This window comes from Necator americanus, chromosome IV (genome assembly GCF_031761385.1).
Source record: "Necator americanus strain Aroian chromosome IV, whole genome shotgun sequence".
In the NCBI taxonomy this organism is placed as follows: domain Eukaryota; kingdom Metazoa; phylum Nematoda; class Chromadorea; order Rhabditida; family Ancylostomatidae; genus Necator; species Necator americanus.
In genome coordinates this window covers 11,970,050-11,981,015 of record NC_087374.1, presented here as the reverse complement: position 1 = coordinate 11,981,015, position 10,966 = coordinate 11,970,050, and the positions used below count along the sequence as shown (strand labels likewise).

The 10,966-nt window shown below is 42.8% G+C and overlaps 2 protein-coding genes across 4 annotated transcripts; both read right to left on the bottom strand.

Annotated features, from left to right (window-relative positions):
• Positions 1-1,485: 1,485 nt before the first annotated feature.
• On the bottom strand, positions 1,486-1,953 carry RB195_001009 (uncharacterized protein; the record flags this gene model as incomplete). The annotated part of the gene is made up of 1 exon (XM_064197590.1): positions 1,486-1,953. One exon carries the CDS (start codon positions 1,951-1,953, stop codon positions 1,486-1,488), a length of 468 nt encoding a protein of 155 aa, XP_064053471.1.
• Positions 1,954-2,028: 75 nt separating this feature from the next.
• Positions 2,029-10,010, bottom strand: RB195_001008 (uncharacterized protein; the record flags this gene model as incomplete). 3 transcript variants are annotated; one of them, XM_064197589.1, is made up of 8 exons in its annotated part: positions 2,029-3,132; positions 3,181-3,865; positions 6,493-6,623; positions 6,686-6,769; positions 6,831-6,908; positions 6,976-7,056; positions 7,431-7,553; positions 9,732-10,010. In XM_064197589.1, 8 exons carry the CDS (start codon positions 10,008-10,010, stop codon positions 2,029-2,031), a joined length of 2,565 nt encoding a protein of 854 aa, XP_064053468.1. The 3 variants fall into 3 exon arrangements, with proteins under 3 accessions (XP_064053468.1, XP_064053470.1, XP_064053469.1); XM_064197588.1 differs by lacking the exon at positions 9,732-10,010; XM_064197587.1 differs by lacking the exons at positions 2,029-3,132; positions 3,181-3,865; positions 6,493-6,623; ... (2 more) ...; positions 6,976-7,056; positions 7,431-7,553 and having other exon boundaries at positions 9,714-10,010.
• Positions 10,011-10,966: the final 956 nt, after the last annotated feature.

Below are 10,966 nucleotides of genomic sequence, written 5' to 3'. Positions count from 1 at the left end.
GGATATCATTGCTGTCAATATTATGAGTAATTAAAAATATGACTTGCAAGCACCGAAGTAGCGAGGTGCGGATAAAATCTATCGCTTGTTTAATCGCATGTATCAGTTGAGTTCACAGAGCGGATAAAGACTAAACGTCCAGATGTTGTAAATCTATTCGTCACATAATTCGAAATATCCGTTTGGACAAAACAAATCAAAACAATGATCATGGAAGCGAAAGAAACAACGACAAACTTTCTAAAAGGCAGCACACGAATCTGAGGTGGTGCGGATTTCAGGTGGAGTATTCGTATACTTGGTCGTAGATTATGGAGACGGGGGTAGTTCCGCTCATCTCTATTTGAATCACTGCAAACAGCCACCTCTGGAATGCTGTTTTGTACGACTCCATCTATTACAACGCTCCACCTCAGATTCGCGCCTTGCGCCGCCTCCGCCCTGCGATTCGTCGAAAATCAATTTGAACTGCCCCGATAGGCAGTAAAGGTCGCTACGCGTGCAAGCGTGGCGCGCTGCAATAGAAGGCATCGTACAAAACAGCATTCAGGGGCCGGCTACTTGCAGTGATTCAGAGAGAGATGAGCGGAACCACCCCAGTATCCATAATCTACGACCCCCTATACGGATACTCCACCTGAAATCCGTACCACCCAAGATTCGTGGTATGCTGCCGTTAAAGGATAAAGGATAAAGTGTCTGGCGATAACCATCCGCTTGGGATGCCCGGCCAGCCGATGTGTCAGGTCAGTGTTTTTATTCTCACGAATAGATGTTGAACCAATTTATCGACCCCGGAGGGATAAAAGGCTTGGTGAGCACTAAGGCGGATTCGAACTTCCGATCGATCGTGCAGACAGCGTGACAACCACTATACTACACCCGCCCAACAAACCTTATTTAGTGGTACTTTTTCTCACTGCCCTCTGACTGTCATGATCAACACAGCAAGTCGATTGCACCTTAGGAGAAGTTAAACTTAGCGGGAGATTATTGATGCTCTCATTTGATCGCATTCTCGCCAGTCGAGCTTATTGACGTTTTTTCAAGTGATTTCCAGGCACTTTGGTTAAAACTGCATTCCTACTCAAAGGGATAATGTCCCGAACGATGGAAAGGACGGAATGTGCTTTTGCTGGCTCTTTACTTTTGTTTTCTAACCTAATTTCGTACTTTTATGATTGAATACGAGAGTTGCTAGTTGAAAAGTTCCCTGCCTTTGATGATGAAAACAGGTATCGAAAGCTCGAAACCGAGGCTGAAGGCAAGTTCACCAAAAGACAAAACACGAGATGAACTGGACATCGCCTCTTTCTGTAGTGAACCCTTTGAAAAGCTGCTGTCAGGCTAGACTAATTCGTGAAATTCGCAAAATGTGCCAAATTGCGAGGGTTTTGTATTTTTTTGTTGTTGTTTGAAAACAGCAATAGGTGTGCCATGACTTACTTGACTTAATCGGCGGGCTGATGTCATCGCCTGACGCGATTACCCGCATCTTCGCCGAGGTGTGCCGTCCTTGAACACAGCTCTGCCCAACCTTCTCGATCTTCTGCGAGAGCTTGCGCTGCGCCTGAACTGCCTATCCACGCCGAGTGTCCTCAAGTCCTCTTTTACCACCTCAGTCCAGAACTTCCGTTTTCGGCCAGGTGGCTTCCTCCAGCTCGAACCCGACGAATTCCTCAGAACTCGTTGAACAAGCCGATCTACCGGTCTCCTTAATATATGACCAAAAAAGCGAAGACGATTTACTTTAGCCACTTCCGGTGCAAGATGTTGATGTTTTCCACGTGACACCCACCGATATACCACATCAATTTCTGCGTAAAGATCTTTATTGTGACATACCCTAGGCCAAAAGTAGCCAAGTAGCCGTCTAAGCAGCTTTCGTTCCGTGCAGTCAAGCCTCTCGATAACCGTTGATGGTGCTGCCCAAGTCTCCGATCCGTACATCATGATGGGGCGAATTGCGGATATGTAGACTCGCAGCTTGACTTCGTTGGTGATGGGGGTCGACCACAGGCATTTCGTTTAGGAGTTAAATGCAGAATTGGCCTTAGCGCATCCTTGCTGAACATCTCTCTCGTAGCTGCCATTGTTCTTCAGCGTACAGCCTAGGTAACAGAACTCATCGATGAGTTCTATCGGTTGTCCGTCCACCCTGATTCCCGTTCGTGGTCTCGAAGAGATCCACATCTGCTTGCATTTATCAGGACGTAGGTGTAGTCCATAGGCTGCAGCCAGCTTCGATACAAGGTTGACAACATGTTGAAGTTTCGTACTGCTTTCCGCGAATATAACAACATCGTCGGCGTACTCGAGGTCAGTCAAGGGGCACCCTGATGGTGCTAAGACAATGTCGGCAGGACACTGGTCGACTGTTCTTCGCATAATGTCGTCGATGGCGAAATTGAACAGGAAGGGTCCTGCCACCGCCCCTTGTCTTACTCCAGTTACCACTTCAAACGGTGTTGTACATCCGGCTGGTGTTCGAACTGCAGCAGTTGTTCGTTGATTCATGTCATCAAGCAAGCGAACGAACTTTCCTGGTACTCCATCGGCGCGAAGCGCGTTTAGAAGACGGCCTCGGTGAGGAGAGTCGAACGCGGCTTCAAAGTCCAGAAACGCTAGTTGCATTGGCTTCGAATACCGCTGCCAGATTTCGATCACTCTCATGACGATGAACACCTGGTCAATCGTAGATCGGCCAGGACGAAAGCCAGCTTGCTCGTCGCGCATTGTTTCTTCGCGATGTTTGATGAGTCGGTCCAGGATAATGCGCTCCAGTACCTTGTACATAACACGCAGCAAAGAGATTCCTCGATAATTCCTTGGGTCCGTGACGGATAACTCCTTGTGGAGGGGAATTATGATAGCGTGTCTCCACGAATCAGGTATCCTTTCGTTTATCCATATTGAACGGATGATCTTTGTCATCTCACGGATCCCAGATGGAGGAAGATATTTTAGCATTTCTGCGCTAATCCCGTCGTCTCCACCAGATTTTCCATTCTTCATTTTCTGAATACGGACCAGGACCTCCGTCTCGGTCGGTGCCTCCTCGTTAACCGCATATGTCGGTCTATGAACGCGTTCGAGTTCAGGAGCTGACGGTGCTAGCCGGTTCAGCAAGATCTTGAAGTGTTCCTTTCAAATTGGAAGGGTTGCTTCACCGACAGCTACCCCGTTGGCAGTGTTGAGGACATGGGAACATCTTTTCATTTTGCCGCTATACTGTTTTAGTAGAGTGTAGGCTTTCCGCGGATTCTTGTCCTCCCACGCCTTCTCAAACTCCATCGCTCTTGACGTCCACTCGTTATCGCGGTCTTGTTGCAGTTGACGACGCAGCTTCCTTCTAAGACGCTTTCCCTGGTTGAAGTCACCAGCGCTGCGCGCGACACATACAGAATTGTATGCGGATTTTGTTTTCGCAGATGCAAAGGCAAACTTCTTCCGCGGCAGTGGAACCGGGAGCGTTTCCCTTGCAGCGTCCTGGATGCTCTTTGTGGAGGAATCCGCATCGCTAAGCTTCTTCCTAGTCCGTACTCCAACATGAATAGACACACGTTGGCGGAATTTTCTTCTGCATTCATCGTCTTTCAGACCTACCATGTCGATTTTCGGTTGGAGAAGAACTCCTCGGTTTCTCTTGTGGAACCGTATCTTAAAACTGAGAAGAACTGAACGGTGGTCAGAGTCGAACGCGACGTCCCAAACAGCTCTAGGTTTTCGGATATCTGGCTGAGGAATATTCCTCGCCAGAACGTAGTCGAGCTGAATTTTAAGAGTCCTCATCTTCCGCTTGCGCTGCTCTTCAGGCGTTAAAAGTTGACCCCTGCCACGTGAGCTGATGCCGTCGATGATTCCTCTTAAGCGTGGAAGCGATGATGAGGCCCGTCTGTTCGCACAAGTCGATCAGACGGTCACCGTTGTCCGACGTGTGCTCCGCTGCGTAGCAGGATTTTCCTAGCACATCGGATTGCTGTTCGAGTCCCATCTTCGCATTTGCGTCGATTCCGACAATGACCACCTGCTGGCTTGGTATTTTAGACATCAACGCAATGAGTTCATCATAGAAGGCGTCCTTACTGTTGTCCTCGATGTGCCATAAAACAGAAAACAAAAACAAGAAAGAACAGAGCTCATTAAAATCTCGCCGTAGTTTTGCACAGCAAAGTTGGCGTTTTTTAGCGCATTGTGTGGTGGGTTGACAGGTGAGCTGCAGAAAGTGAGGAATCTTCACGCAAGATCTTTCTTTCAAACCCAGGATGCTACGCTACTTCTAAGGGAAATCCCCCGCCCACTTTTCTTGGATGGGTGATGGAACCCTACGGGTGATAACGCGGACTCTCGCAATGAAGATTTCATTGTATGGACCAGTGAAAGGAGTTGCTTTATTAGGAAAATCGAGTAGTGAATTACAACGTTACATTCTGTCAACGCTAGTCAGTCCTTTCGGATGTAAACAGTTGTGACGTTAGGCAGACTGCTGCTTTGAGTGCCTAGATTAGCGGAGGTGTTCTGTTGTGAGTTGTTTGGAACCCTATCTAATTGGGACAAAAACCCAACATCGTAGATTTTCCCTAGCGCAACTTTTAAGATCTGGATGCCCTCCCAGAGTTCGTTTGATCATAGTCGAAATTGTGTAACTCCTTCCCACTTATCTTAAAATTTTTCGTTAATTAATCTAAGATAACTGCAGTGGAAAAGCGGTAATAGAAGCGCTAATCTGCGCTATTAGGAAATTGTCTCTGATAAATATGTATAATGGAAAAAATCTAGTTAATGATGTAGCATGCACGAATCTGATTGCGGTGGTCCTGTTTATACTAAATGCAATCAGACATTTGGATATGCCCTCTGGGCACATACGAGCTAACTTGTACATTATACATGGGAGAATTCACGCAGATATTGCAAAAAGGCCAAAAAGGTCTTCTAGCGTCCGACCAAAGTAGGTCAAATACATAGACCATGGGATCTTTGGTAACAATACTCCGTTTCGAACCGACGGACATAGTCGATCCTGGAGTAGTCGGGTCAGTAGGTGTCGATATACAGTTCACGCGAGATGCCAGCTCTCGTAGGATTTGGAGCAGTGACGAATGGATGGATTCTGCGCGAGCTCCTGCTCTTACGTATTGAGAAGGTTGAGCAGAACTGTGCCCAAAAACGACGCATTTCGAAGAAGAAGACCGCATCAGGCGATAATACCAGCTTACTGATTAACTCAAGTAAGTCAAATTAATCTTGCTCATGATAAATTTAAACATTACAACCATGATATAATTGGTTTCTGCACCTTGTAGAAGTTTCCTTACATGCCTCATTTAAATTGAAAAGTAACTATAAAAGAAACTAGCTTTTTCAGATTCGCTCATTTCAAACGGCAATTTCTTTATCAAAAAATCATTATTTACTTTTTTGAATGCTTAATGCACGTCATTTCTAATTCACGGAAGATTCGGCGATACATACATTATGGCAAAAATGACACGAAGCACGTTGTATAGTAAGGTCAAAACGACATAGAGCTCTTACGCAATTGCATATGCGGCTTCTCTCGAGGATCCTCGGTGGAATGTAACGGCTATGAGCGTAGTGAAACCCTTGCTGGCACCATCGATCGCTGCACTTTCCGAAGGTCCCACCTCGGTTCTAACTGCTGCCTCCACTGCACCGTTTCGAGCGCGTACGCAAATGCACCGCAACTACACTCGTGATTCATGTCGTTTTAATCCGACTATAGTTCTGAAAGCGTCTGCGCTCAACGCAGCGCGGCAGAGAGTAGCGGTTAAGAGCGAGTGGGTACCCCTGCTAGCACCGTTCTTTGATGCAGTCCGTGATGGTCCCACGTCGACTCCAACCGCCATCTCCACATGCGCGTCCGCTTACGCAGGTGCATAGTGTTTCATGTCATTTTGATCCGACTATAGAATAGATAGCTTTTAAAGCTTTTGGGATTTAATTGAAATACTGGGGCATTCTTCCGATAACTATTATTAGTAGAAGAGAGCAGTGTCTTTTCTACTCATGTCAACATTCAATGAATACCACTTACTTTATTTCTTGGACAAAAGTTGTGGAAGATATTTTTCCAGGTGGGAGCGAATAGCTTACATTGTGTTAGAAAACAATATTATTTCTATATTTTTTTTCTCATTCCCAAAACATGAGAACTTGGCGCATATTAGAACGTTTTGAAGCTAGTGAGGTGACAGGGAATGAAAACAAAAATATTTGGAATGTTTATACAACGGAATTACTAGTAGTTGAGGATCAGTGATGGTTTCTCGAAGATGTATCTAGCGTTTTTCCTTTGTTTTAATTTAAAGAACTATATTACTTTCCAGTACCACTGATAATAATAGAAAGCTCGAAGAAGTCTTCTTTCAGTTGTTAGAAGTGCCATAAAAAGGAAATTCAATTCTAGCATAGAATTGCCGCGAAATAATAATGAATTTCTATTCTAACTGATTTCTTACTTGTTCCTACCTGACTTGTTTTATCTGCGCATCTCCTACACGAATAGGAATCGAAACGACATTTTTTAGGATACGTCCTTGGGCGTCGACAAAATTCGTTTGCAACACGGGATTCACTCCATAATTCGCCGATGATGGCAACTGAAAAGATTGTGATCTTTTTGTAAACCTTATTCGCATCCTTTTTTTTCTCCTGGAATTACAGTCTTTGGAGAAGGTCGTGCGATTGGTCTAGCTGTAATCGGTTCCTCCGTGACAACACCAAAGAACGATCTGTTGGATAATGGCTAAAAAACAGAATTCTTCTCCTATTATCCGTTAAGTATCTTGAGGGAGAAGTGCGTTCACCTTTTTGTACTTCCTATTCTTGGTGAGAATAAGAGTTTGAGAGCCGAGAGGTACCAGATCCTTCTTACCTGTTTCATTCTGAATACTTCTTACTTGAAAATCATAGCAGTGAGAGTACGACTTCTGAACACAAAAAAGAACTTACAACGGAATTTAACGCTGCCATCATTCTTGATCTCAGTCGTAGGTTGGGCGGTTCCCTGGATACTTCTGCGGGAGCAATACTCTGGATACATCATACTCATTTATGTACGAATCGTGCCATTTTCTAGCACCACAGAATAAATATGTCATAACAGTTCCGGAATTGATTGATAATACAGAAAGATATTGGTGTTTTTGTGTGATTTCTTGTAGTCAGTTTTAAAAATATCGTCGTCACTAATTTTCGAAATAAAATAAGAATAATTTAAAGTGTAAAAAAATTACATAGAATTAACATTACAAATAACATACAGAAAAGGAACGATAACTGGGAACGATAATATGAAATAAGAACAAATCAGATTTCGTAGACTTTAATGCATTAGAGCACAAAAAACGGATAAAAGAAAACGTTAGTGAGGACAAATAAATATATAGAATGTATAAGGAACAGACCAAAAAGGCCTTTGGTTGCTCTTCACCGAGTGCCTTTGCTGGTTTTAAGTTGAGCCCGGCTGGAGGTGGCATTGACAGCGCACATCCTGAGAGGACAAGTAGAGCAGAAAATATGCGGAACATCTGAATAAGTTGGTAAGACCCTGAATTATGCTTCAAAAATAAATCTTTCCTATTAAATGAATAAGGCGCTCTACCACAGTCCCATCAGATGAGTCTCAGATGAGTTGAAATAAGGTATAAATCACGAGTAATAACTGTACACAATAATTCATTGAGCGACAAAATAAAAAATCAACAAATTAGAGAATGAAGCATAAAGCGTAACCTTGGGCAGCTGATACTTTGAGATTAACAGGGGGTTTGACCTGGATTGTCGGTCGAGATCCGCAGAGATTTCGGCGAGAAACTGGAAGAACGACAGTCATTGCTTGTACCGGGTGAAATAGCATATCTGCACCCGCCGCGTTTACTGACATCCGAATGTAGAACACCAATGACATTGCATTTGTCGGACGTAACGTAAAGCGTTCATCACAACCCATCATGGCTAAAGAATTTCTCCGCTGAGGTATTATTTACTACAATTTATGCAGTTTTATGGTAGTCGTCAAATTATGTAGTTTTAAAGGACAACGTTACAAATTCAAATAGAGAGAAAGATTCTCGAAGAATCCATGTCTTTATGTTTTATCGTGAACAATTTTCCGATTCAATTTTTCCAAAACTATTGCTGGAATTACTAGACGACTATGGTCTAGCGGAAATCCGCATATTATGGAACTTAACGGCGAACGGTAAGATGGTGGCAGAATTGCTGTTTTTCAACAACCTTGGCGATTTTAGACTTAATTTTCCAGTCCTGAAAAAAAAATTCGCTCGAACACAACATGGGGTACGGAGATACTTAATTACTCTTCTTGTCTGCGAGTAAAGTTCCCAAACTACGAAAGCCATACGGATTCACAGATCTGAAAAAATTCCATTTTTAACTAAGTGAGAAGAGCAAATCACTTGAGTACATCAATTTTTTGTGTTTCTCTCTCTCTCTCTCTCTCTCTCTCTCTCTGAAGAAGGCATTGTCTCGTCTGCAGTACAGAATTCCTTGCAGAGCCTATACTTAGTTTATAGTTTATCGTCGCAGAGTCTTGGTTCAACACATTGAAGGGCAACGTCTCAAGAAATTTTCAACACTTTCTTCACTACTAGGTAGAGTAAAAACGTTTTTCTCAAGATACTGCCAAAACACGGAACAGGAAGTTAGTTTACGACAGCCCACCTTCGCCTTTTACTCTCGAACATCTTCAATATTAAGCTATTATTAAGCTATTATTATTACTAATATTATTATGATTTTAAGTCTAACTTTGCACGATGTGACAATATCAATTATCAATTTCACATCGGAACCGGCGCTTAGCAGAAAGATCAGTTGATAAAACATCCATGATGAAGATAACTACTCAAAGAAATCATAGCCAGTGAAACGATGAACTAGCCAGTGAAACGATGGTTTGCAAGTCCCCTGGTCAATCCCTTTGTCACAGCACAAGAAAAGCACAAATTGATCATATCATCGCCAGGTACACGTTTTGCGGACAAACGCCGCAGTTGTTCAATGAAAGTCTCCAAATTAACGCCTTCCTTTCGAAGAAACTCCTCTTCAAAGGAAATGCGTTGTAGTACTGCCAAACAGCAGGCACTCTCCAAATTAGTGACTGACCGTCAAACTCCTCCTCTCTCCCTGCGAAGCCTCGATATCGTTCTAAGTACATTACGTAAGAACTCCAAAAGAGTCGAACAATCAAACGATGTCTCCAATACGTAGCCAGGTTTTGGTGACAAGAAAGAGAGGTTATGTGAATTTTCTTTTAAACCCGCGGCTTTAAAAATTTTTTTTTTTTTTTTTTTTTTTTCCCACAAAAAGGGGGCACTTTTAAAAATTGGGGGTGGCCCAAAAACCCCCCCCCCCCCCCCCAAAACCCTTTTTTTTTTTAAAATATATTGGAAGAACTCCAAAAGGAAAAACAATCAAACAGTCTCCCCGACTAGCGAGGCTGGTGAACCACCGCGTTGTTACAGATCCTTATAGATTGATGGTATATGCATAGCATCAGAGACATCGAACCATTCTCAGGCCTTTGATGAAAAAAAAGAAGTTGTTGAAGCGACAGGCCAATAACAAAGTTCCACCAAAACCTTATTGGCGTAACAAGAAAACATGAAAACTCTTCAAATTCCCCTTTTAGGAACGCGGGGACAACGGCTTGGCACACTCACGCATCACAGTATAAGCAATACCAATTTTAGCTTCGGCGCAAGGTCAGGTCTGGGGACGGGACACGACCCTCTCAATACGATCCCTTCTTCTTCTTCTTCTTCTTCTCCCTTCTTCTCCCTTCTTCTCCTTTCTTCTCCCTTCTTCTCCCTTCTTCTCCCTTCTTCTCCCTTCTTCTCCCTTCTTCTCCCTTCTTCTCCCTTCTTCTCCCTTCTTCTCCCTTCTTCTCCCTTCTTCTCCCTTCTTCTCCCTTCTTCTCCCTTCTTCTCCCTTCTTCTCCCTTCTTCTTCTCCAATGCTCATGCGACAGTTCTCGGTTGCTGCAAATTCAAAATACTGGGAATTTCATGCGTTTGAAAAAAAAGAAGTCGAAAATTTGCAGAGGAACAAATGGGAAATGAGAAAATCGGTAGCTGTCAGACTTGAAGTAAAATCAAGTAGTAGGAGAAGCAAATTTGCTAAAATGTTGTTGAAATATTATTTTTGTTGAAAATGTTGTTGAAATAATAGTTCTTTTTCTATTCTATTCTATTTTTATTCTAAAATCTATGAAATATCCTTAAATAGTGATTAAAGGGCAGATATTAATATTAATAACATTAATAGGACGAAAAAAGAGAAGGTCAGGTGCATAGGTCGAAATAGAGAAGAACGGCGAAAAAAAAAATCAACCAAAAAAAGTTAACATTTTCTGTCAACACAGCGGGAGGATAACGCCAAAACGTTAGTTGTTCATAATATGGAAACCAATCTTGTCTTCCGCTCAAACAAGTCAACAAAAAACCAACATAATGTTCCTACTATATGAGAATGGGACGACGCAGGTTCGACACCCCGCTGAGTCTAACTTCTGCGAAAGAGTTACAAACTTGAAATATATTCTAGAAGAATTTAATCATACGTATTACTCAGCAGCATGAAAGTGGAATAGATGGAATTTAATGACAAAAAGGCCTAAATTTTGTGCATATTATTAGGTTTTTAAGACTGCAAATAACTTCGTCAGAAGAGGACCAATTGAAAAATGTTAGACAGTTTTCTAGTGCAGAATGTTTGACCTTAAAAACAGCTATATCGCCGTTTTTCCTACCTTCTCGTCTTCTTGGGATTTTTGGTGAAATGAAGATGGGAAGAATGGCATTTTCCCAACTTGTTCCATCAAAGATTTGAAAAAACGACGAGGCCCTGGAAATCTAGTGATGCAACATCAAAATACCTACCTCAAAATGGACGAAGGATAAAGTTTCTGGCGTTAATCA